Genomic DNA, 27,669 nt, shown 5'->3' with positions numbered 1-27,669 from the left:
AATGCATGGAAATAAATTGACCTGAGTAACTTGCATCAGAAATAGAAACATAATGTAGATGTACAACTGAATGGCTGAGATTAGGACACATTATTAAAAGAAAATAATTGAAAATTTAATCTGTATCCAATTACATCTTAACATCAGTGTTGAAACAGGATGTATTATTTCCCCATATTTACCCCTCTGATAAATAGAAACAATTCAAATAACAAAAAAATGCATTTTATTGGCATACATTTAAATTCAAAAAAAAAACACAAGAATCAATTTGACATATCACCTAATTCACCAATCTACAATTAGTTTACTTTACAACACATGAAGTGGAAAACGTATTGAAAATTTATTGACAATAATATTTAGTAAACAAGTCACATACAAAAGTTTATAAGCAAACTGTGACATTTGAAGCTTATAATATTTTTACAATCAAAATAAGAAACTTCAACCAAAGGGGATCCGCTTTTAACAAAAATCTGCCTCTACAAAAAGTCTATTTTAAAAAAACTCCAAATTTGAAGATGAATAATTAATGCTAATCTTGTATGTTTTATCAAATGAACAAAAATAATTAACACTAGTTTCCAACGATAGTGCAATCATTAGACATTTTGAAGGCAAGGAATTGATTCATGACCTGTACCTTGTCAGCACACAAGTTAATAATGCTGATAATTTTGCACCCCATATTTCATTTTTATGTTAGCAATGACCAATGAGCATTATTTAAGATATTTAAAATCTTCACCACTAAATTACTTTATTTTTTTTTATTAAAGGTTTGGGTTTGAAATTAGTTTTTTTTTAATGTTTTATTTAAGATATCAAATCAACAAATAAAATAATGGAATAAAATAACTCAGTTCAGAATGCTTTTTTTCCTCCAATTACAATTTGGCTGCATTTTAAATTATCAGGCCAAAAATTACTTTGGACAATTTTACTGCAAGAATGTGGAAATCATGTTTAACGAAGCAGACACTATCATACAAACATATTAGACATTCATCTAATATCATCAAACTCTAGATTTTATAATTCTATTAGACGTATGTTATAATGTGAGGCCAAAGCTTCCTCCAAACAAAAATAAAGCATGCTCTATGGACTAGTTACAAGATTATTCTGGAAGCAGAGAAGACAAACACAGAAATCGTCATGGTGGTCACATTACAGAAATTTAATGAGTTTCCCATTCCTGGTTCCATATATTATCAACATCAATAACGTAAATCATGGTGGCATGAGATACCACACACATGGCATTTAATGTTACATCCATGCATAGATCTTTGAGTTTGGCTTAATATCGAATTAAAAGCTTTCTTGAAGGGAACACAATATCCAGAATGACCATCCATAATTCTGTCCAACTATTGTTTATATATAGTACACGATATAATCTGTGTCAATCTTCCATTATCCCATCACATACTTTTCTGATGGTCACTTTCAAATGTCAGTTTGAACTGGGCACAACAGATTCCTCTTCCATAAATTTTAATGTTGAAACACAGAGAAACAATAAATGTCTGTATTTAATAAAATAATACCCTCTTCAGAGTTTGAGACAGTCAATATTAGAAAGGGTACACTTACTACAATACAAAAGTTGTCAAGGATATTTGAGTAGTGCTTCTATTGTTTAGCATTTCCAACCCTTTAACTTGCATAGAGCTATGCAAAAAAACAAATCCTGGAGATCTTAAATACATTGTATTTTAAATAATAAAATCAGGTTCTTAAAGCATATCAAAAGGACAAAGACTGAAACTTCTAAACTTATGAAAGAATATATAGAGCTGCTTAAGATGCACTGAAATTATGTTGACCCCAAGCAAAATGTCTGGTCAATTATTATGGTCTTTTGCCTAAAGAGAGGCATGACAAACAACTAACTACTTGATAAAAGTTTATATGTCCCTTTACCTCCATGTGGGCCAACAGTAAATCCCATGCCAACTACAACTTGCGCAAACATGCCACCACCTATCATATGAAATTTCCTCTGTTAGTTTTTGATGATCTCATATATTAACTAAAAACCTGATGCAAGTTTTAATGGGCCAAGGAGTATTTACTTCTCTCAACTGAGAAGATGCCATCATGCACTCTGTAATTAATTTCATTCATTGGTCATTGGAAGAAAATGTTTGCAGACCCTCAGGAAATATGACAGTTTTGGAAATATGATAGTTTAGTAAAAATTTAGATCTAAATTAAATAGATTGATGATTCTTAGGTCTTTATGCTTAGTTATTTTTCAGATACTGTACACTGCACTTTAATTACAGTAAGTCCAGCTTCAATGCTAATCAAAGGGTCATCATATTCAGGATCATCAAAACACTACCATTGCTCCCAACTGAAGTCATCCCCTCTACCAAACACAAGGAAAAAGCCCAAAATAGTCAGAAAGATTACTGCATTGCCCGCCAGCACAAGTCCACAGGCTCCCCACTGGATCTGAAATACGAAACACAGAACAGAAACCTCAAAAAAAAATTTTTTAAATTGAACATTACCTGTACCTTAGACAATGCATATTCAAATATTTCAGCATAAATTAGCTACCCACAATCCTGTTATTAATTGCTGGCTCATGAATAATCTTTTTCATATTAAATTCCCAATGAAGCTCATGCAATTGAATCATCCAAGGTAGAATGTAAATTATTTTGTTTAAATGAGTTGACTGGATGGAACATACCTCTATAGATCAATAAAGTAATTAACATTTAATTCAAAATATTGATTGGATGACATAATATGTTTTCTCTTTGATCCCAAGGTGCAATGGTTTAATTTTATGATACTGTTCATAAGCCTTGAGCTAAATTTTTTCTTTGCCCATGTACAGATAGGGACAGAAAATGAAAATAAATTTATCGATAGTTCAGTGAGATGTAAATATAGGTAGGGAAATTATGGGAGAAATCCTAAGGGATAGGATGTATATTTATTTGGAAAGGCAGGGGACAGATCAGATGAAAGGTTGGGTGAGACATTAGCAAATGGAATTTAAACTCAACAAGTGTAAGGCAATGCACTTTGAGAAATTATTTAGTGGCAGGATATATATAGTTAATGGTTGTGGACTAAGAAATGTTGATGAACAGAGGGACTTCAGCATTCAAAGTCCACAGTTCCCTGAAAGTGGCAAACACAAAATTGCTGGAGAAACTCAGCAGGCCCTGCATCCTCCATGAAAGACAAAGATACTTAACAAATGCTTTGAGCCTTTTATCAAGGTAAGATGAAGGGTTCAGCCCCAAAATGTTGGTTATATATCTTTGTCTCCTATGGACACTCTGGGATCGGCTTAATTTCTCCAGCAATTTTGTGGAAATTCTTCAATCACAATGCCTGCAGACTTTCTTGTTTCACCCCAAAAGTGGCAATGTAGATGGATAGGGCAGTGATAAAGACGCATGACGTGGTTGCCTTCATGGGATGGAGCAAAGAAATTAAAAGTTTAGACATAATTTTACAAAATACTGGTTAGGAAATTCTAGGTGTAGTTCTGGTTGTCACACTATAGGAATTCAGAGGAGATTCACCAGAATGTTGACTGGACAGATCTTTAATTACAAGAGATTGCACAGGCTGTTTCCCCCCCCCCCCCCCCCCAGGAACAAAGAAGTAATCTAACAGAGGTATATGAAATTTTGTGCATAGATAATAATTTTCCTTTGGTAGAGGTATCAAATATAAAAAGACAGATTTCAGGAGAAAGGAAAGAGTTTAAAAACATTAGAAAATGCTTTATATCTGGAACTCGCTGCCAGAGATGAAGTCAGATACGATCACTATGCTTAGGTGCTTAAATTGGCAAGGCAGAGGAGGATACAAATCAAATATGGGAAAATGAAAGGAGAACAGATGGTCAAATTTTTAAAAATCTGGCCTGGAAGTGGTAAGTAAAATGGCCAGTTCTGTGCTGTCAATCTCTAGGATTAAGGGGGAGAACTTTGGGTGTGCTGATGCCTGCGACGTCCCCAATTGCGGGATACTCGACTACAAAATTTGTGGAGGTGCGGGACTGTGTTCATGCTAAATTAATCCTATGTCTTATGGTCTTATTAGGCAGAGCATCAAAAATTATGGGGAGAAGGCCGGGTAGTGGGGCTGAGTGGGATAATGGATCAGCTTATGATTAAATGCTGGGACAGACTCACTAGCCTGTTTCTGTTCCTTTGTTTTATGGTACTAAATCACCCAGTCTTTGTGATTTCCTATCTTCAGCCATGCATGCATCAGGCAATTAAGAGAGTTCAAGGGGGAGAATTTATTAAAAAAAAACAAATTTATATAAAGGTACTGTCTTGAAGCTTTAATTATTTCTTTCTCTACAGATATTGACTAGTGCAGAGTTTCAAATTTGATAAAGGTGATCCCTGCATTTTTGCCATTCAGGTAAGGGAAATGTGCCTTCACAGAATTCAGACACTACTAATAAATCTAAGATATGAAATAAAATTCATTTGCCTAGAGATTTTAAATAAAAGTTATCTTTTTCAACTTGTGTTTTTGAGGCATGCACAATTGATGGAGATTGGAAAAATTGTGAATTGGACTAGTTTTTAGGAACTTAACATCCTTGCCTCCCTGTGACAAGGGGTCATCTGTATTTATTTAATATTTTGAGCTTCAGCAGAGTTTATCATTTTTTTTTCAAATAAAAACAGGATTCTATTATATTTACCAAAGAACGAATTCTTAAATGAACAAAATTATTTTTACGTATCAATTAATTTGTTGATCTTCAGATTTGAAATTATTCTCCAAAATATTCAGATTGCTGATGGGTATTTTAGAAGCTGAAAATTTTCTTTGACACACAAACTCAGAACAAAATATTAAAAATGTATTCAACATTTATTAGCTATTCTGCTTTTGTTTCTGAATTCCTTGGACTGGTTCTGCATTTTATTTTTTTTTAAGTTTTCTCCCTCAACAGCATCACCCAGAAAGGCTGTCAATTTTGAGATGTACAGAAACATCACCCACCTTTACCTCATTACAAGAATATTTGTTCAACACTGAATAATGCAAGAACAGAAATATCATCCAGCTAATTATTGGACTGATACAGTCACCAATCATAAACTCTATCCGTCTCTCTGGAAACAGTTTAAAGTTAAACTAATCTGCTTGCAAAGTTGTCATATTTCACCACAAATGAGTTGTAACATTGTTAGACCATCTCCTCCCATCTCTATATTAGTACAAGATCATGTCCAGCTCAACTTTAATCTTTAAACAATGCTTTTTGACCCTTTAATTTCACCATACACCAGTTTTATATCCACCCTACAGAATGTATCCTATTTTTGACAAGCAGAAAATTACAAACAGGAAATGAGACTGAATGACAAGACGTCTGTCAGTTAACACTTAGGAAGGACTTACCACTGAAACTCGAGCAAGTATTATTGGGAGCCCAAAGGCAGAAACAACAATACCCGTGGTGAAAAAATATGCAAGTTCACGACAGGCGCTGCTTGCCGCATCAGTGTCATCACCCAATCTTCGTGCAATAAAGCTCGGAATAGGTGACAGGAAATAAAAGATCAGTACAAACAATGGCCAGTAAACGCTGTAGTGGATTTAAAAATGAAAGCAAAAAAAAAAATTATTAAACTTGTAGATAATTGTTAAAACTTGCAAAAATTCTGCCCAATCATGATTCCATAGAACAAACTTTCACAGAGGAAACTTAAAATTAATAGCCACAACTGGAGGTGAAAAGTCAAAGGAGATAAATTTGAGGTTTGAGATCTTCAGACTGTAGGAAAAGATCAATGATAAGTAGCTAGAATAGCAAATAATTTTCCACTTCAGAAGGATGCAAAATATATCAACTCAGAAAGATAACATTGCACTCTGGTGATTTTTACAATCAATTAAAGCATAATCTGATCTCCATCCCTTTGGAAATTCATTTCTTTGACAGCAATGATCTTGTGCTTCTATTGTACAGATAATCTCTCTTTTGTTTAGCCAAAGGAATGTTAGGAAATTGTAAACTTTCAGAAATATGTAAACTGGAATAGGTGGCAAAGAAGACATTGTGGAGACAAGGAAGAAGACACGGGAGCAAAACAGTTGAACAAGACACATAAAGTAAAAAATAAGGGAAAATAGTGGTGGGCAATGGATATTATAATCTTAGAAGAAACTTGATTGGCAGGAAAGAAGCAGCTAGACATCAGATCAGCACCTAGTCTTCTGTCCTGGATCAGTTTCCCCCAACTCCTCGCAGAACTGCCAGACCCATTTTTCTTGTCTAGTAATCTCTTCACACTGTCAAACTCTATTATTTCCAGTGCATAATCCTTTCCCAAGTTCTGTTAGATCCACCAAAACCTAAAGGTAGTTGAGTACATTAAAACCTCTACCCAGCACCTACACTGATTGGTAGATGGTGGGTAAGCAAATGTTATGGTTGCTTGAGACTTACTCTTATAATGTCTAACTAATATACCAGCATTAAGAATAAACAGTTTACAAGAGAGTGCAAAATGTAAAGTAATTTGAAAAAAAAATCACTTTCATTAGGAAATTCCCACAACTAACAAAATTTAAATTTGAATTCAAACCCCAGTCGCTGGCACTGTAACAGTGTTACATTAACCACTATGCTAAATGTGCCACCATCATAATTAACCCCCCCTCCCCCAAATTTACAGATAAAACCTTACAAATATATTCAATAATATAACAATAAAGATAAAGACTCTTACTAAACAGAGTATATAGATATGTTTTTGGGAGATAAATTGGGAAAAGTTTGTTAGTGTAGGTCACATACAAACACTTTAAAACAGATCTTATTTGAAATACTGGAGCTTGCTAATGCTAGACATATCGGTCCCACAGCCTTTGCAAGAGCTTTGGAGAGTGCCCAAGAGACTTCACTAATGGACTGTTGTTTACAAAAAGGCAACAGATGAAAGAGCTTGTCGGAGCTGCCTTCTGTCTGGAGGGGAACTTGCTGTTCTAAGAGGGTCGTGGGATTTTGCAGAGAAAGTAAAACAGGTTTTCTCTGAGAGAGAGAGACACACACACACAGAGATCACTTCTAGTGTTACAGTCAGCAACAACAGATGTGACAGGAACAGGACAAGCTGGCAAGCTTGTGGAAAACCCCATTTGAAAGATGGGTTGTGAATGCTTAGTTCAGTCTGGTCAAAGTCCTTGTGGTTCATGCAAGAGGAGAGGACTGGGTGTCTAATGTTTGACTTGGAATAAGAGAAACAAAAAGGCATTCTATGGTGACCTGAAAGAAAGAGGTTATCATCTGGAGAACCCTGAGGGGACAGGTTTCATCAGCAAGTCACTGAAGTGGCTAATGGAAGTAAATCAGTTGTGGGTGTCCTGCAACAATAGTGATAAGTTAAAGTGTGATTCTGTTTTTTTGTATAAAGATAATTAAAAGCAACTTTTGTTTAAGTAACAATTTGTCTTGGCAAATACTATTGCTGCTGGGTTTTGGGGTCCTCTGGGCTCATAACAGGAGACACTTTAAGAGAGTCACCCCAACAGCAAGCAGCATCAACCAGCTCTTCATCCTGGGTGACTCAATTTTATTCAAAAACAACTTTATTCAAACTTTATTCAATTAGCTGCTATGAGCAAAGTGCGTCCAAGATACTCCGGTGGCTGAATATTTGCTCCCATCTTCACCAAAGGGTTATGCATTACTTCAGAGAACATTTACTTTTACAATTTTAAACTTTTCTTTTATTTATTCATATTTATTTCAATGTATTTACTATATTTATTTTCCTTGGTTTTTTTTTACTGGTTGCTTGAGGTTGCCAGTTATTTGCATTCCAGATAACAGGGGTTTTACTGTATTTCCCTGCATTCTCCAATCTCAGGATCGCCACCAACATTTTTTTACCATGGACGCCCTTCTTAAGATCCATTTCTTCCATAACCTTCACATATTAATGCTAGTGGTAACATATTGTGAAATATATTAATTTGGGCTCTTCAACACCACACTGAGACATTTTAAGTGTCCAATCAGCTTCTCAGGTTTTCCTCATCAGGGTGACGTTTTGTTTTAACCTGCTGTTCTCCACAAATCTGAAAGCAATAAAGCAATTGCTGAAGAGTGACAATTCAGCACTTACTATAACTTCTTACTGGTTAGAAATAGTCCTATGAAGGGAACAAACAGCATATGCATTTTTTTTTTTAAAAACATGAGCTTTAATTAAAAGATTAAAAAGTCAGAAACTTACCCATAGTGTTCAAGGGCACATCCTAACATGAGGAAAGTCAGACCTATGGCACCACTGAAGGATAAACCAACCAGAGCTGCAATAAAAAAGTAGAGTCATTTTATCATGCTATTTATTATGGGGAATTTCAACAACCTTATTTTTCCCACTTGATGGGATTTATCAAAAGTTGTTCATTGGCTGATACCCAAGACTTCACTCAACTTTCACTTCTCTTATTTTAAAAATTGCATGTGTTGCATTTCATTTTATGAATTTCACAATGGCTTGCATTTTTCAACTTCAATTTTTTTCCTCCTCAATGTTAAAACTGTGGAATTAAATGTTAGTCTCTGTGTTAAAATCTGCATACTTTAGGATGCAGTAACTATAAAAAAAGGTCATAAGCATCGGCTCCCCCAGCCAGCATTGTCTAAATTCTGAGACTGAGATTTCCTGCTTCTGCCTCATTCTGCTTATTCCTTGAAGAAGGGCTCAGGCCCGAAATGTTGGCAAAATATCTTTGTCTCTGGACAGTGAAAAGACAGGCTGAGTCCCTCCAGCATTTTGGTGTGTTTTTACTCCATTCACAGCATCTGCAGACTTTCATGTTTCACGCAACTAACATGGCTCATACTTAAAAAGCTCTCCAAAATATAATAATAAACTGTCAGAGGACAATTAGAGATGGACAAATACTGACTTGCAAATGACACCCAGATTGTAAAATATATGTAAAAATAAATATCACCAAGATTTAGCATGTATGCTAATGTTTAACATTTTTCAAAATACTGTGCATTTAAAGCAAAATTTAGTGTCCACCTATATTGAGTGTATTAACAATGTAGCAGACAGAATGTACTATACCATTTACATTAATAAAAATGCATAAATCTTCAAAGAAAAATTAATTTTATAGTTTGTTCACAAGAAATATGCCATCATGAGAGGAACTCCAAGATTCTTCAGTGTGGAATTCACCATATTGTATGCACATAAATTGCTCGTCTGTCGCTTCACGTTCCTCACCTGATGACATATTTCTTCTGCATTTCACTGGTTTTATTCCTCCAGACCTCTAATCCTTTGAGTACCTTTTACACAACCAATGTTTATTTTCAATCCCTTGCAAATTACAATCAATTTATGGTCTACCTTGCTCAGAACAGTAATAATCTGTGACAAAGCCCTTCCCACCCAATTCTCTCAAGTTATCACTGAAATCTGAGCAGTTCAAACACAAGGATAAAATTGTGGATCCAAGCCCATTTCAAGTTTTTTTTTCCATATCGTTTTGTGGAGAAGCAGCATTTTGTTGGAAGTAAGAACACGAGACATATGTTATATAGCCTCTCAAACAGATCATGGTTGCACCACTCCTCATTTTATTCTTAGACATATTTGGTACAGAAGGAAGTCCTTAGCTGATCAGATTAATGATAAGGAGTTTATCGTCATGTATAATGTACATAAGCACTGAAATATTTAGTTGCTGCAGCCAGATACCTCATTTAAAACATTATACATTAAATTAAAAAGAAATAATAAAGATGATAGATAATAAATATTCACATTTACCATAGTGCAAGAACAAATGGTATTACTATAATGACACAGCCCTTCTGTAGTGATGGAGCAGACGATAATTAGTGTAACCTGGGAGGTTTCAAGAGTCTGATGGCCAATGGAAAGAGTTTATACAAAAAGATTCCAAGATTCCTTTATTGTAATGTGTTATGGGTTATATTATAAATAAATATATATATATGTTTTTAAGAGATAGATAGTAGGGGGTTTAGTGTAGGTCACTTCACAAACAGACATTTACATTTCATAAAAGAAATCTCATTTAAAATGCAAGAGTTATGCATAAGCAAAGACTTCATGTTCTTAGCGACTTTACAGAAACTTTGAAGACTTCACAAGTAGAGGTTAATTGGACTGATGTTGTGGAAAAAAATGAACTATTGACTTTAAAGCAACAGATGTCCAGGCTCAGAAACTGATTCCGATGCCAGCAATCTGTCTGGTTGCAGTTTGCTGTTCTAAGAGGGGTCATGTGGTTTTGCAAAAAGAGAGAGGAAAAAGCGTGTAATTCTTTGGAGAGAGAGAGAGAGAAAGAGAGAGAGAGAGAGAGAGAGAAGCTGGCTAGAGTGTTTCTCCTGAAATAAGGAAAACAAGAGGAACTCTGTGGTGATTGGAAAAAGAGGCTATCATTTGGAAAACCCATGATGGGGCAAGTTTCTTCAGCAAGAGACACTGAAGAGGCTAATCAGAGGGAATCAGTTTGTGTGTGTGTGTGTCCAACAGCAATAAATCTCTCTCTGAAACCAACAAGAACCTTCCTGAGCCGTAACCATTTACCTTTAAGCACCAGGGCCTAGTCAAAATTCATAAATGTTAAATTCTGTGCACAACATAAGAATTGCCGGATACCAGTGAACTTGAAGAAGTGAGAAGTGAATGATTGAACTATTAAAGCAAAGAACTTTCCTGAATATATACACATTACATACACATGCACTTAGAATTAGAAGGAGGTTAAGTTAGGTTAAGTTAATAGCAATAAAGTTTGATGTTATTTTTTATGTTTAAAGAAAATTAAAAGCAATTTTTTTTTAAGTAACCATTTTTCTTGGTGAATTTCTATTGCTGCTGGGTTTTGGGGTCCTCTGGGCTCGTAACATCATGTTATAAAGATAGTGTAATATTACATGTAATTTGCTTTTATCTGCCATGAGACAGACAGATTCACCATCAGCAGAAATTACCTGAAGTGCCTCTTACAGTCAGAGAAAGAAAAGCAAGAGAGTCCCCGTGGAGTCCCAGGTGTCCATGGATTCACCTCCAGCAGTGCCACAGCCCCTGTAGCTATCCAGATCCGAAACCCTGACAAGGCCAGGAAACCTTCAGCACCCTCCATACCCTCTGGAATCCCAGTTTCAATATCTGGTGCCCCTTCAGCCAGACTCCAGCTGTCCACTGCCTGGTGTGAATCGCTCGACCGCAGTCACAAGCAACCAGCCTGCACAGGTTCCCCACCTCAAGTCACCAATAGAACCCCTCACTGGTCTGCTGCTGTAGTCACAGTCCCATAGGTCTTATCCTCTGCATCTCCTTCTCAAATGGGGGGGGGGGGGGGGGAAATGTCCCCATTTTCTGGTGCCCTGCGCCAGTCCTCTGCTTCCCCAGTGTCTTCAACACATCGTGGCCACTGTCAATCATACGCACCACCATCTTGGGCGCAGAATTTTTAATTAAAACCACTGTCGGCTCCATTAACTGGCCATTTAAAGCCTGTGCAGTTTATGGCAGTCGGGCTGGACAGTTAGACAACACGCCCCCCCCCCCCATCCCCACACGAGAGCACTTGTCTCCACTCCACAGCAATAACAGCAGTGCCACAATTTTCTCCAAGATCCTGGAGAAACTCAACATGTCACAAGGTACATTGTCCCTGTAGGGCCTGAGCCCTACATCAAGGCATGAGCATAAAACAGGCAGGTATCTGAATAAAATGGTGGGTGGAGGGGCACAGGCCCACAAGCAAGAGGTCATAGGCAGATTAGTGAGGGAGGGAGGGCCCAAGAGACAAAAGCTGAGGAGCAATGGGGGAGGGGATAGCTCTCCGAATGGAGAAGAAAGTGGGTGGAGAGGTGGAGAAAAGACAGAGCGATGGCAAAGAGTGCAAAATAGGAGAGCAACCCAAGGCAGAGTGTCCAGGTGGAATATTAGATGTTGTTCCTCCAATTTGCGGGTGCCCTTGATTTGGCACTGCACGAGGCCATGGACAGAATTGTCGGTGCTGGAGTTGGAATTGGAACTGAAATGGTTGGCCACTGGAAGATCCCCACTATTGCTGTAAACAGAGCGAAGAGGCTCAACAAAATAATCTACCAGTCTTTGTCCAGGCAAAGGTGAGGGCCACAACAGGAGCATTGATGCAATAGATGACTCTCGCAAATTCATAAGAGTGCTTCATTTGAATGCCTGTTTGTGGCCCTGGATGGTGGTGAGAGATGAGAGATGGGCACAAGTGTGGCACTTCTTCAGGTCACATAGGGGGATAGAGTGGGAAGGGATGACTGGACAAGGGAGTCACAGAGGGAGCAGTCCCTGCTGAAGACAGAGAGGGAGGGGGAGGAGAAGATGTGTCTGGTTGTGATATCATGTTGAAGGTGACATAAATTATAGAGGATAATACGTTGGATGCAGAGAATGGGGGGGGGGGGGGGTCAAAGGTGAATCCTGTCCTTGTTACATCTTGGAACATAGGAGACAGTTGAACGGAAAATGGAGGAGAGCAGGTAGGGACTGAGTTGAGCAGAAGCCACATTTTTTGAAGAAGGACATCTTGAATGATCTAGAATGGAAGATCTCATCCAGGGAGCAGATGTGATGGAGATGGTAGAATTGAGAGAAAGGAATAGAATATTTACAGTGGACAGGGTGTGAAAAGGTGTTGTCGAGGTAAACGTGGGAGTCGGTGGGTTTATAAAAATGTCTGTAGAAAGTTTGTCTCCCGGGACAAAGATAGAAGGATCAAGAAAGTAAAGAGTGTTGCCAGAGATTGAACAAGTGGGAAGAAAGTTAGCAGCAAAATGAAGAAAATTAACGAGTTCATCATGTATCAATGTAGCTGTCAATATAGCAGAGGAAGAGTTGAGGAGCATGGATTGCTCCACAATGCACACAAAAGGCCAGGCCTAGCTGGAGCCCATGCAGGTACACTGAGAAAGTGAGATGAGACAAATTGAGGTCTCAACACAGACTGGGAGATAATTTAATTGAGCACCTTCATTCTGTCCGCAGCAATGATAGGGATCTCCCAGTGGCCAACTATTTCAATTCCACCCCCTACCACCAGCAACACCCCCCCCCCCCCCATCCCATGGCCCCATGCAAGTTCTGCCAGGCTGAGGAGGGTAGTGGTGGAGGGGCACTGGTTAGTTCTGTTGTTGAGAAAGATATGAAGGGTTTTGAGACCTTCTGTATGGGGGAAATAAAGACCAGAAATCCTTAGTGAAAATAAGAGTCAGGTTCAGGCAACTGTAAGTTGTTAATTTAATATAAGGCATTTGAGATATCATGGATGTAGGTTGGGAGGGACTGGGGGAGAAATGGAGTCGAAGTAAAATGATACCAATGATACCAATTTGGTGGCGCAGGAGTACATGAAAACAATGGGTCTACTGGGACAATTGGGTTTATGGATCTTGGGTAGGAGGTACCCAGTGTTGAGTTGAGAATGGAGACTGTGGGAGGGAAATGACTGGAAATGATGATTAGAGATGGTAAATGAGACTATGGCTTGATATTCCTACTGAAGGGGTATGTATGAGGAGGTGTCTGAGAACCATTGTCTGGCTTCGCCAGAGATCTGTGCACCAGACCATAAGAGCACCTCCCTTATTTGAAGGTTTGAAAGTGAGGATGGGATTGGTGTGGAAAGTGTGGAAACCAGAGCATTCCAAGGAGGAATAAATGAGAGGATTGGTGAATGATTGATGTCTCGGTGGCAGTTGAAAATATAAAGATCCAAAGCAGGCAGATGCCCAGCATGAGATGTTCAAGAGAAGAAAGAAGGCTATAGGCTAGAGAAGTTGTCTTCAGGGGAATGGAGAATTATAGTGGAAGATGTGGGCACTGAGACAGAGATGACAGAAAAAGAGGTTGACATCATGGCATGCTTGGAACTCTTTGAGGTGTGGGCAAAAGGGGATGAAGGTAAAGCCTGTGGTAATAACCAGGCAAGGGTCAGTGAGGAGGGCGAAGTGGAGGTTTGGTAAAGTCAGGGGAAGTGAAGGGTGCAGGAGAGTCAGAGTAGAGTTGGGGAAAGATGAAAGAGTGCAAGGGCTATGGGGTGGGAAGAAAGGGACAGCTAAAAGGAGTAGACGGGAATGAGTAGGGAGAAGTGTAAGAGGGCTGGAAAGGGTAAGGAGTGGTTGTGAGGAAGATGTGACAGTGGGATCCAGCATTGGAGATATCCAAGATGTCATACTTGCAGAGGCTGTTTGGTGTGGGAATGGGCGAGGGAGTTAGCGTGCATGCCTGAACAGGAAATGGTCAGGACTGGAGTTAGTACCTGCAACAGCAAAGGCATTGGGCGCTCCAGTATGTGGACTGTGTTAGTGGCAGAGGTGTCAGGAACTCAGGCCTGTGGGCAACCAGGATCGCGGTTAATGGTGGAGGGGCCAAGAGCTCCATTATGTGGGCAGCCTGGACGGTGTTAATGGCATAGGTGTTGAGAACTCTATGGGCAGCTGGGGCCAAGGTGGGAATCCATGTCAGCAGAATGGGAAACTCGGGCCTGTGGATGTTTGGTGCCCAAGTGGAAACCAGTATTGGAGGCGTTGGGAGCTCTGGTCTGCAGGTGGCCGGGGCCAGAGTGCGACTTAGCAATGGAGTCTCCAGCACAAGAGTGGTCGGGGCTCCCAGGAAGATGTTTTACAGCCAATGGAAACTTCTTGTACCAAGAGGTGCTGGTTTTCAGGTTTCTGTACCTTCTACCCAAAGGTAGAAGTGAGAAGAGGATATAACCAGGTCCTTTATCATTTGGCCACCTTCTTGAGGCAGTGCCTCATATAGAGGTCTTCAATGGAGGCTGCAAACAGGCTGGGAACCTGGCTATGTTTGTTGCCTTCTGTGTTCCTGGTCACTTGAATTACCAAGCCAGGGTGTGATACAACCAGTCAGGATACTTTACACAGTGCACATGCAGAAGCATGATAGAGTATTCAAAGACATGCCAAATCTCCTCAGATTCATTACAGAGGCTTTGGTTTTGTTTGGTTCTAAATACATCCCTTCATGGCCTTGCATGAACATTTCTCACAGCAGACTTGTCTGCAGCAGCTACTTCTGATCACAGTTGCTGCAAGAACTTAGATGTTTAAAACCATGAACAAATTAAACTGCAGGGAGGTGTGTGTTGCCAGTGGAACACACCGAATGGGAGCGGGTCCGAGCAGATCCTGCAGAGTTGTGGAACTCACCCAACAGAGGAATGAAGCTTCAGGTATGGCCGGGAGGAAGAGGCTGGTTGGTTCTTCAGTTCTTTGGAGTGTTGTCGGAGTTGACTATTATGGGACTGAGTAAAAAGGACAAGCGATGGAGTCATAGGTGGCATTCAGTGCAACGAGTGTTGCAGAGCCGGGCTTGGAGGTCAGGAGAGACATGTCAAGTCTCATGGATAAACGAAGGCCTGGGCTTCACGGGAGGGTTGGTGCTAAAGGGCTCAGGCCCCATGAACTCATGACTGGGTGATAATTGGGTTCCTACCACTGGTAGACTTAACATCTGTGGAGAAGTCAGTAACAGTGGCCCCTCAGGCTCAGGGAACGTTCTTTTTCACCCAAAACTCGCAGACATTTTATAACATCTACCTGTAACCTGTCTCTTTGTGCCATTGTCTGGTTTCTGAAAATTGATTGTATGTTGCATTGTATTGTGAGGCAGCTTTTGTACCATGTCAGGGGAGCGTTATCTCAGTTTTAATGCTGTATGGTGTTAGTTGTGAAAAATAAATGATACCTGATACCTGAATGATTCAGCATAAAAGTGAAAATTTTATGAACACCTGGTTCATTCTTGAATGACTGAGCTTTCATTTCTGTATGATCGCACGTCTAGATTCAATTTCACCTTTTAGCCCTAAAACTATACTGTAACCCACTCCCTCTCCTCAATATGCTTCCTGCGATTCAGTAAAAAGGTACAGCCAAGAAGCTATATAGCTGAACAGCCACCCAAAATAAAGGCTAATATTCCACTGATCTTGTTTGTTATTTGTACACGTGTCCCCAAAACATTTATTTGATTTAATTTCTGATTTTTTTGCCAGGAAGAAAATATTCAAAATTTTCACCTTGGATCTAAAATTGGTTACACTACCCCACACATTCAAGAGTTGAGCTCAAGCTTCTTTCAGGTGAGACAGCAAAACCAAAAAGGTCAAAATGCCTGTGCTGTTGGACTTGGCTTTTACATGATTCTGTATGAAAAGCAAGGCATTTAACCCAGATCAAAAACAACAGACATCCCTGAAACACACTAAATTACATTCAATGCTCAAATATTCAGGTGGCCACAAAGCCTGATTGTAAAGCCGTACAGGATACTCCTGTGCGACTGTCGGGTGGCCATCTGAAACCAGAAAAGCTGGCCAGGAGGGTTATTCACCCAACTCTTCTCCGAGAGATATAACTAGCCTCCTCGGAGTATCGATTGTGGCAGCTGAAAGTGGCCAGGCTGCCAGGGGGCGGGCTGATGACGTAGTGGTGACATCGTCAGCCATTGACTCCATGGACAAAGAAACCAGACTAAATTAGACTTTTTCAAATTTTATTTCATACCCTCTCCCATTGCTGGTCTCCCCCAACTCCTCACACGCCCGACTCCCACTGTCGGTTTCTCTGCCACCCACCCTCGCCTGCCCGACTCCTGCTGCCGGTCTCTACCCCCCTCGCCCACCCGACTCCTACTGCCAGTCTCTCCCCCACCCACCCTCACCCAACTTCCGCTGCCGGTGTCCCCTACCACCCTCGCCCGCTCAACTCCCGCTGCCGGTTTCTCCCCCATCGCCCACCCGACTCCCACTGCCGGTCTCCCCCCACCCTCACCCGCCCGACTCCCGTTGCCACTGCCGTTCTCCACCCCCCACACTGCTGCTTTGGGGGTGAGGGGGAGAGAGAGACCGCCAGCGGGAGTCGGGCAGGCGAGGGGTGGGAGTCCGGCAGCGGCAGTCGGGCGAGCGAGGAGACTGGCATCGGGAGTCAAGTCATGCCTGAGCTGTTTGTCAGGCATGCCTTGACACGCTGCTATGACGCGAGGTCAGCATGGCCAGGTCTAGGCATCTGTCCAGAGTAGCCGGCATTTGCTCCTAGATGACTAGCAATCAGCTGGCACGTTTAGGTGCCAGAAAGCCATCCATTCCGTGGCCACCTAAACATGCTAGCAGAATTCCTCTAGCCGCGCCTCCAGGTGCCTAATCTTCTATCAGACCATCTGAAAGCGGTTATTGCTTACTTCAAGCAGCCAGTTCACTTCAACGAAAAGTAAACGATGTTGAGCCAGAGGTAAAGAAAGGATCTAAATGCAAGGATTCTAATGAAACGCCAATTGCCTGCAACAATAACGGTTTCTCTCTATGTTGCTGAGCTTAACCAAAGAACTGTGCAGTAAAGAAATGGCTACTTTGGCCCACCATACTATACTGATCTATTTGCTTATCAATACTAATAATCGCATTTGTCCACAATGGGTCAGTATCCTTCTGTGCGAGTGTTAAAATGCCTCTTAAGTGCAGTAATTACGTCTGACTCCACTACCTCGTCAGACAGTATATTCCAGATATTAACTCTGTAAAAGAAAATTTCCACCTCCAATCACCTTCAAAGTTCTTTTCTGTTACAAATTTATGCCCTTTTGAGTTTTTTCAGACCCTTAACATGGAGAGAAAATTAATAACCCAATCTATGCCTCTCATAATCTTATATACTTCTATCATATCACCCCTCAATCTTTTTCACTGCAGCCTATCCAATCTAGCTCCAGAATCGAAGTGTTCCAATTCAGACAAAATTCTGATCAATCCCTTCTGTGCGATCAGTTCCTTCTTCTGGTGAAGAAGATCATAAAAATCTGTAGACACCATGGTTGAAGTAAAAACACAAAAAGCTGGAGAAACTCAACAGGTCAAATAGTGTCCTTTATGTAGCAAAGGTTAAAATAGAGAACTGTCATTTCAGTCCTTTTTTTTGTTTTTACTTCCACTGAGTTTCTCCAGCTTTTTGTGTTTTTTCTTCAACCACGGTGTCCCGAAATGTCAGTTCTGTATTTTTACCTTTACTACATAAAAGACATTGTTTAACCTGCTGAGTTTCTCCAGCTTTTTGTGTTTTTACTTCCTATGGTGAGGCGACAAGAGCTGTGCACAAAATTCTAACCATGGCCTATCCAGTGCAAGCACTTTGTATTTTTAAGCTTTTATTTTTTTCAAATGAAATTCTATGCAATACTTCATTCTTAACTGTCCAAATTAAGCCATTGATAGATTAAAGGGATCAGAACCCTGAAATTATATTGGTACATGACAGTCTGCTATCAGACATTAGGCCCTTTTATAGAGGGAAAAAAAAGGCTACTGTAATGACAGAGTTCGCCTTATTTACATCACTGCATTTAACTCCATAAAAGGCCTGAAGGAGGATGGAATGCAGGAATGCACTCCAGCTTCCATCTGCCGGGTGGCGGGGGGGGGGGGGGGGGGGGTGGGAGGAGTACACTTAAAGGTGGAGTGTAGTGGCTCCACCTCCTCCATATAAGGAATGTCACTAAAAGTGGCTGCAAAGGGGAGGGCTGATGACATCATGACCCCACAACCCAAGCATGATTTTTAAAGTAAAAACACACACTGCTGGCGCTTTTACTCCCGGCACATACGTTTGACGTCACGATGGCAAGTCGTGCAACTGCACTATTCGCCCCCCCCCCCCCCCTCAGTTCCGGAAGCTGGCTCCCGACTCTGCTCTCCATAAAGGCAATGTGGGATCCACATTTTAGGTTGTCACCATAAAAGGTAAATTCACTTTTTTTTAGTTGAGCCAGCTATAATGTGGGGTTTCAGCATAAAAAGGATTAGTGATCCAAACACAAATTAGGCCCAGAGTTGAAGTCGTTTTGAAAAACATTTATTTGTCCCTCTACTATTATTCCCCTTGAACAAAACAAAATCAAGCTCTATTCCAATATAGTTGTTTAAAGTAAAATTGCTTTTAAGATGTTCCTTGATATATTCAAGGATAGGATAAGTCTAGTCTGAAAATATGTTTCAAAATTGGTTGAGTACAAAATAAGCATTTCAATCATCACGAGTCCTTAACTCAATTTCAAATGATTAAAATAAAACATTGGCCTGAAAATGGTATGTCTCTAAATCAAGTAAAATCTTTCAAAATGTAATTATTCTCCACCCAAAGACACCAGTTTAATTTTTAAGAGCTCCTTAAGAGACCAGAAAATAAACAGACTCTGAAAACGGCGATCACTCTTTCTATGGAGGATAACTGAAGGGCCATGTGATTGAATTTTCAGGCAGAGTTAATTGTAAGATTTGACACAGAAGTCAAAGATTTTGATCATCCCAACATATAACTGTTACAAATTGCATCTTATTCAAGATGAGAAATAAGACAATCAATCTGACAAGAAGCAGTGCAGAAGATAAAAATAGACCATTCAAAGGCAAAAACTAATTGTTATCAGCATTAATGTGGAATGACACATGAAAGATGTCTGGAATTTTACCAGAAATTGAAGGAAGAACAGGTTGGATCTTTAGAATCCACTTTATTAGCAAATGGGGCCATTAACAGAAGGCACTTTCAAGCAGGGAAAACACCAGATTCTAACCCTTCTCTGGGAAGGATGATCTCCGCCGCCTGACCTAAGTGTACAGCTGCTGGTTAGGGGCGGGATGATGATGCAGTCAACCCGCGACCCATCTCCCCACTTACTCTTCTCCTTCCAAGGCAGGGGCAGAGGGGACCGTCAGGGCAGAGGAAGCTGTCAGTGGTGACCCAGTGGGGTAGCAGGGGCCGGTGAGAGCCATACGGGGGCGGCCAGTGCGAACTGGGACAGCCACACTGGGCTGCTTTGGCCTTTGGGCCACTCTCTGTGGCTCAAAACGCAACAGAACAATGGCCGTCTTCCCTACTCATAATCCCCCATGCAGTTGGAACTGTTCTGGGAACCACAGAGCAGTTCCAGCTGCATGAGTAATTATGGGTAGGGAAGACGCCCATTGCTCTGCCGCGTATTTATGATGGTGGTGCTATGGCACCGGTCTCCCCGCTTCCATCGGCTCCAGATATGAATGGGATGCTGTCTGAAAGGTAAGTTTTAAGTTTTCGATCCGTTCTTATAGCCAGCCTCCAGTCGGAGGCCTGACATGAAATGGCCTAGTGAAAATGTGCAAAGTTTAACTGATTAATACAAAGGAAAGGCATTGAAATGGTTAATCACATCATAATTTAAAGACAAGAAAATAATGCACCATAGACACTAAATACCAACCGGCAAAAGGATTTAAGAAGCATAGTTGCATGGCCACAATCAAGGTAAAATTATTTCAAGGCAAAGGATGTGGATTTTAAGAATAAGTCTCTCAAAGTGAGTCTGAGGAAATTACAGGCAGGCATTCACTCAGGACAATCCATTCAGTGTCAAAAGCAGTAACCTGAAAAGGCTCTGCAGTCTAAAGCACTTTTCAGATCCTGCTCTGTAAACTTCGGAGATTAAAGCATTGCAAGTGTATTTTAAAGCTAGAACTATCTTCATTTCCATAAGAATCCAAAATAGTCAATGTTCTCAGATAAAACAGAGGTCCAGCAAAGCCTGGCATGGTCCTGCCAGACAAGTTGTTGATGACCAACTCCACTGTTTCAAATTATCTCCTTGAACAAGGGAATTCAATAGATGTCACATCAGCAAATAACTGATAGTCTTTCTTTGGCTTGGCTTCGCGGACGAAGATTTATGGAGTGGGTAAAAAGTCCACGTCAGCTGCAGGCTCGTTTGTGGCTGACAAGTCCGATGCGGGACAGGCAGACACGATTGCAGCGGTTGCAAGGGAAAATTGGTTGGTTGGGGTTGGGTGTTGGGTTTTTCCTCCTTTGCCTTTTGTCAGTGAGGTGGGCTCTGCGGTCTTCTTCAAAGGAGGTTGCTGCCCGCCAAACTGTGAGGCGCCAAGATGCACGGTTTGAGGCGTTATCAGCCCACTGGCGGTGGTCAATGTGGCAGGCACCAAGAGATTTCTTTAGGCAGTCCTTGTACCTTTTCTTTGGTGCACCTCTGTCACGGTGGCCAGTGGAGAGCTCGCCATATAACACGATCTTGGGAAGGCGATGGTCCTCCATTCTGGAGACGTGACCCATCCAGCGCAGCTGGATCTTCAGCAGCGTGGACTCGATGCTGTCGACCTCTGCCATCTCGAGTACTTCGACGTTAGGGGTGTAAGCGCTCCAATGGATGTTGAGGATGGAGCGGAGACAACGCTGGTGGAAGCGTTCTAGGAGCCGTAGGTGGTGCCGGTAGAGGACCCATGATTCGGAGCCGAACAGGAGTGTGGGTATGATAACGGCTCTGTATACGCTTATCTTTGTGAGGTTTTTCAGTTGGTTGTTTTTCCAGACTCTTTTGTGTAGTCTTCCAAAGGCGCTATTTGCCTTGGCGAGTCTGTTGTCTATCTCATTGTCGATCCTTGCATCTGATGAAATGGTACTAACTGATAGTACACAAGACTGAATGTAACAAAGATACAGTTAAATAATTATTGACCTCACAACATGTCGAGGGATGAAAAAATAGATGGCGAAGAATTAAACAACTGAGAATAACTGTTTTAAGACACCATCGATTTTTTCCCCCAAGAATGAATAGAGAAGGACATCAAGGAATTAAGTACCAAGTTGATTCAAGTGATTAAAGCCAAACTAGCCCCTTTCACACTTGTGGCCCACTAAATTGGCCGTTCAGTGACCTGGGATAGGAATGGGGTTTGGTTTTTCACTCCTGACCACTCCTAATTGGGACACTGAACGCTTTCCACTTGCAAAGGGCCATCCCCTGGTTTAGGACTGTTCTACCTTCTACCGGTGATGTCATGATGCATCAAGTGATCGTGATCTTACCCTAAATCCTGATCAATGTTACGATCTTATATTTGAACAAAATTAATCATGTCCAATTATAACATAATTAAGTTTTATGTACAGCACAGAATGAGGCCTTCAGCCCCTGTTGTGTCGACCTATATAAACCTTAATAAGGACTGTGGGAAAGTGCTAGCAATAAATAGCAATCGCGAACAATTTTTAAACAGGCTGGGAAAGTTGGTAGCACTATAGTCCACAATTTATATAGTGTTTGAAAGTTAGTAGCACTATTGCGTACAATTTATAAATACCGTGGGGGAAAAAGTGATGGCGTACCTGTCCTCCCAGAATTCCAAGCAGCAGAGAAAGGGCTACATGCATGGCTGCATGCAGGGAGCATTCATGGAGGAGTTTCTCTGCCACACAGCATCCTGGGAAGTCAGGTCCACCTTTGCTTTTTCCCCCAGTCTTTATAAATTATGTGCTATAGTGCTACTAATTTTTCCAGAGTTTAAAAATTGTTCGCTTTTGCTAGTTATTTCCTCTCTCTATGTCTCTTCTCTTCTCTTCTCCCCTCCCAACGCACCCCCCCACCCGCTGCAACTTTCCAACAGCAAAGTTTGAACCTTCATTTTAATCTTTTCTTCCTTCACATTCCTGCATTCATGCAAAAACTTGGGTAATTTTAATCCCATAATGCAATTATCCATTTCACATTTGCCTGATGGCAACGGCGGCTGGCGTCTGCTGACGCTGGAGATTGTACATGGGATCGAGGCCATCAACCCCTGGCATGAGATTATGTCATCTGACACCAGCGTTGGGCTGATTTTGCTTTCACACTGGACACTTTAAAGGCCGATAAGCAGTTAATTCTTAGGATCATTTTCAAATGTGAAAGAGATTACTGTCACTGGTTACACATCTTTCTACTGAATATATCTGTGGAAAGAGAAACAGTTAATATTTCAAATCAGAGATCTTTGTCAGAACTGCCAAAGGGAAAAAAGAGTTTCCAGTTTAAAAGAGTAAGGGAAAGAAAGGTAGTATCAGGTAGGGTAGGGGGAGGTCAGGTTGTCTATTGAGGAAGCAATCTGATCAACAAATTGAAAAGGATAGTTAGCAAGAGAGCAAAATAAAAACTGACATGCATGAGTAGTGAAATTCTAGTTATAGCTGTAGGAAATTCCTGGTTTTTCTCTTCTCATCATCCAGGATACATCATCATCATCTTTTCAGATGAAGCAGTAATTAACGTGCTTCTTCCACTTTAGTACCAGATGCTCATAACCTCTACACCAAAGAAACCAAATGAAAAACAGATGGCCACCTTGTGCAGCACCTTCATTCAGTTTATCAACCATGAGCTTCCAGGTACCTGTCACTTTAATCCTCTATCACACTCTGATCTGACTGGAACTTCTTGCAATGTTCTAATAGAGCTCAACAAATGGTTTAGAAACAGGGCATCATCCTCCATCAAACTAGATTCCAGCCTTTGGAACTCAATATTGAATTCAAAAGTTTAAAGTAATTAGCTTGCTTTGTTCTGCACAAGATATGCCATCCACAATATCGACGCAGGCTTTTCCTCTCACTAACATTAGTCAATCTGCTGGATTTTTTTCCTACAGCTCCAACTGCATCTTATAGCCTTTGTTCATTTTCTCCCTCAGTCATTGCACCCTGCATCAACCAACCAGTTAACTTCATCAGCATCTTATCACCATGGTAACCTAACTTCCTCCCAAAAGAAATCCAGTGGATCTCTGACAATTAAATGTTCAGAAATCGCAATGGTTTGGCATCTAGCTTCCTGAACTTCTTCAAATTCATCTGATTCACTAACATTTTTATTTTGGCTTGTGTGCTTTAAGGGGTATCAGCCACTTGATTAAAAAAATTGCAAGTCCTATAGGATGAAAATCCCAAAGGTGCTGGATTATTAAGATTTTGATGCATCTCTGTAGTTTTATACATTCCTCCTCTATTATCTTTGCAATGAAATTAATTTATATTTTCAGCTTTCCTAATTCAGATAAAACATTTAACTCCATTTCTCTTTTCACAGCCGCTCCTGAATTGTTGAGTTTTTATTAAACAGCTTTTTAATTGCAGTTTGCAGTCTGCATTTTTTTTTATTGATTTTCATTTTCTGTTTAAAAAAAGTTCTCCTAATGCAGATGTATATCAACTTCCTGCATCTTGTAAAAAAAAATTAAAAGGAGAGTAGATGGTGTGGTGAAGAAGGCATTTGGAATGTTGGCCTTCATAAATCGGAGTATTGAATTCAAGAGTAGGGAGGTTATGATGAAATTGTACAAGGCATTGGTGAGGCCAAATTTGGAGTACTGTGTACAGTTTTGGTCACCAAATTATAGGAAAGATATAAACAAAATAGAGAGAGTGCAGAGAAGGTTCACGAGAATGTTGACAGGATTTCAAGTTTTGAGTTTCAGGGAAAGGTTGTGCAGACTGGGACTTTTTTCTCTGGAGCGTAGAAGATTGAGAGGGGACTTGATAGAGGTGTTTAAGATTTTAAAAAGGACAGACAGAGTAAACGTGGATAGGCTTTTTCAATTAAGAGTGGGGGAGATTCAAACTAGAGGGCATGGTTTAAGATTGAAGGGGGAAAATTATAAGGGGAACTTGAGGGGAAATTTCTTTATGCAAAGGGTGGTAGGGAGGTGGAATGAGCTTCCGACAGATGTGGTCAAGGCGGGATCATTGGTTACATTTAAGGAAATACTGGATAGTTACATGGATAGGAGAGGACTGGAGGGGTATGGACCAGGTGCTGGTCAGTGGGACTAGGAGGGTGGGGATATGTTACGCCATGGACTAGTAGGGTCGAACTGGCCTGTTCTGTGCTGTAAGTGGTTATATGGTTATATCTCAGAAACATCCTACTGTTGTAAACAGTATTTCAAATTAAATGTGCTTTATTTTATGCTCTTATAAAGGAAAATCTGAAATAAAATAAAATCATATGGTTGGAGATGGGATTAATCATCTCACATGAGAAAATTCAAGGGAGGCAGAGGTGTTCAAAATTTTAAAGGATTAAAGCTGAGTACTTGAAACAATTTGGTGTATGTAATCAGAAAAGGATTGTTTTCCTCTATTTATTAAATTCTCATTATAATTAAAAACTGTTGTTGGTCACCTTTGAACCACCTATCGTCCAAAAACTCATTTGATAATTAACATGTCAGTTGTTATATACTGGGCTGAGATATAGGTATTAGAGCATCAAAGATCAACTCTGAGTGTAATACTCTCAACCATCTGCCTGTAAAACATCTATTTAACTTTACACTTAACTTCCTGACACTAAGCCAATTTAGCATCCATACCAGTGCTTACCTTCCAAAGGCATTGATCACTTTACACAATTTATCTTTACAAAAATCCTTGGTTCAGCTCTTCCATTCCAAACATCATTAATAGCTTGTCTATCAACAACACTGGGGTGACTGGCTGCCTTAGCTGTGTCGATGTGTCTGGTATCCTGTACTAGATGAGCAGCAATATTTTTCAAACAAATAATGGAAAGATCAATTCTCCACCAAAAATTTTGTTCCCATGTGCCATTCTCAACTATTCTGGCAATCATCAAAGTCAAATCAGATTGTTTACAATCCCACTTAACTGGAAGATGAGTTTCAAACTCCACAACCACTCCACCATTTCCTTTCTGTGACAACTCTTAATGTAATTTGAACCCCCCCCATAAGGCCAGAGTTATTTTTTTACAACGAGGTGGAAGCCAATAGCCCAATTATACCCATATTATAATCTGCCACCCCATACATTTTGAAGGGTGGGAGGAAACTGGACCACCCAGAAGAAGGGGTGAACATACAAACTCCTTACAGACAGTGCCGGATTTGAACTCAGGTCACTCAGGTAAGAGACTTGCATCACACAAAAAAAAAGATAAGTGAAGGAAGGAGTGCACTTGGCAGATTCGTACAGATCCACCTTACCACCAGGTTAGTTATCTATGCTTTCATATACCTTCAAGGCTATCTTTATTTTTTTTCAACTCAGAAACTTTCTTCCCAAAGTTGTCTCATAGCTCAACCAATTCTTGTATCTTATTTGTGTTACATAGAAACATAGAAGATAGGAGCAGGAGTAGGTCATTCGACCCTTCGAGCCTGCTCCGCCATTCAACGAGATCATGGCTGATCTTAAAGTTCAGTACCCCGTCCCCGTCTTCTCTTCATTCAAATGCTTAAATCTCTTTTATCAAAATATCCTAATTCAGATCCAGGTTTCATCAAGCAATTGCCCATCCAGTTCTGCCAAGGGAATGTTATCAGATTAATATAATACTTGAGTCATTTAGGTCTACCAAAAGTACAAATTAAAAGTTGTGAATAACATCTGAAAACACCCAAGGGAGGATCCTCACCCCCCCCCCCCCCCCCCCTTGACACACCTTTTCTTAGTTGATGACAAACTCATTGTTTATTGAAACATTCTCTCGTATAAACCCACTCAAAACCGGGTTAACAGTTCAGAGCATTGAAGTGTGGGAGGAAAAGGAGTTGACAGAGTGGTCCCACATCCGTACTACATGTGGACCGCTGGGACCGTCCCCAAGAGGAGGAGGAGGAGGGGGAAACGCCCAAGCTCTCAGAGTGTTTTGCTGTGGGATTCACACTCAATTGGGGTGAAGAATGACATTGGGAGGAGTCCCGCCGCTGACCAACGAGATGCGACGTCCGAGGAGAGCCTTAAGGCTTTCACTGGGAATATAACACCTTCGGACGAGAGCAAGAGCTCGGAATCCGGAGCTCCCGACCTCAAGCGTTCGAGACGGCCACCGAGCACTTCCAAGCAGTGATTCGACGACAGCGCTCTGGCGTATCCTACCTTTAATCCCCGCCATCTTCCCGCAGTTCGAACTCCTCCGTCACCCTGCCCAACCAACTGAAAACCGTCCAATCAGCAGCGCTCCCAAGGCCGCGGCCGTCCAACGCGATCATCTCTCCACCAATCAATGCACGGATATGGCAAAGCATCCAGCCAATAGGCATTCCCGACTTGCTGGTCGTCCTCAATCCGATGCGGAGAGGTGACCAATCCGTGAACGGTTCAGGTTGGATAGCCAATCCTATGCAGGATCTCGCCGTCTGTTTCACTTCTTGATTGACCATTTTAGCCAATCGGCGGAACCGACGCGCAATGGATGTATCGTTCTGAATTGATCCACCACATCCCAGAGTGCCGGAATAAAGGGACGAGGAGCCAAGTAAAGTACCCGACAAAATTATGTGTTCAGCCTGAGCGAATTTATGTTTAAATAAATACTCAATCTCAGCAGAAGGCGCAATTCCGTCTTCAGACAAAGAATATTGGACAATGGGGAAGTGTTGGAAGAGGCAGAAATCGCGGAAATATTTGGCGAAAAATGTCCAGAGTCCTATTAGGTTGTCATGTCACTTATGACCAAGTCTAACATTTACAAATTTGCAAATCTGAGCTGGACTGCGAGCAGTGATGAGGATGAATGGATACAGACGGGAAAGTGAAGGGTGTCCACAAACCATGTGAAAAAAATATACATATATGAGTCGTCCAAATGGACCCGGATGTCCTTGGACAAAAGACGCTGAACAAACAAATAGGAAGCAAATAGTTTGTTGTTCAAAGATCAGATTTATTGTCAAGAGTGCATGCACCACATCACATACAACCCTGAGATTCTTTTTCCTGCAGCATTTCTCCTTCTCTGTCGTGTGAACAACTGTACTCAAGAAACA

General features: G+C 40.8%; 1 protein-coding gene across 1 annotated transcript; it reads right to left on the bottom strand.

The window, feature by feature from the left end:
- Positions 1 to 209: 209 nt before the first annotated feature.
- LOC138763714 (leptin receptor gene-related protein) lies at positions 210 to 26,887 on the bottom strand. Its single transcript, XM_069938351.1, has 4 exons — positions 26,780 to 26,887; positions 8,259 to 8,334; positions 5,416 to 5,602; positions 210 to 2,469 (listed from the first exon to the last, which is right to left on the bottom strand). Exons 1-4 carry the CDS (start codon positions 26,793 to 26,795, stop codon positions 2,353 to 2,355), a joined length of 396 nt encoding a protein of 131 aa, XP_069794452.1. The 5' UTR covers positions 26,796 to 26,887; the 3' UTR covers positions 210 to 2,352.
- Between the last annotated feature and the right edge of the window lie 782 nt (positions 26,888 to 27,669).

This window comes from Narcine bancroftii, chromosome 5 (genome assembly GCF_036971445.1).
Source record: "Narcine bancroftii isolate sNarBan1 chromosome 5, sNarBan1.hap1, whole genome shotgun sequence".
In the NCBI taxonomy this organism is placed as follows: Eukaryota; Metazoa; Chordata; class Chondrichthyes; order Torpediniformes; family Narcinidae; genus Narcine; species Narcine bancroftii.
The sequence above is the reverse complement of the archived record's forward strand: the minus strand, read 5'-3'. Positions and strand labels throughout refer to the sequence as shown.

What these genes read in the sequence shown, in the direction of transcription:
- LOC138763714 (XM_069938351.1), bottom strand. An exon ending in TGTGCCCTTGAACACTATGG is followed by an intron (nt 5,603 to 8,258) that starts GTAAGTTTCTGA and finishes AATCCACTACAG; the next exon opens with CGTTTACTGGCCATTGTTTG. An exon ending in TACTTGCTCGAGTTTCAGTG is followed by an intron (nt 2,470 to 5,415) that starts GTAAGTCCTTCC and finishes TTCGTATTTCAG; the next exon opens with ATCCAGTGGGGAGCCTGTGG.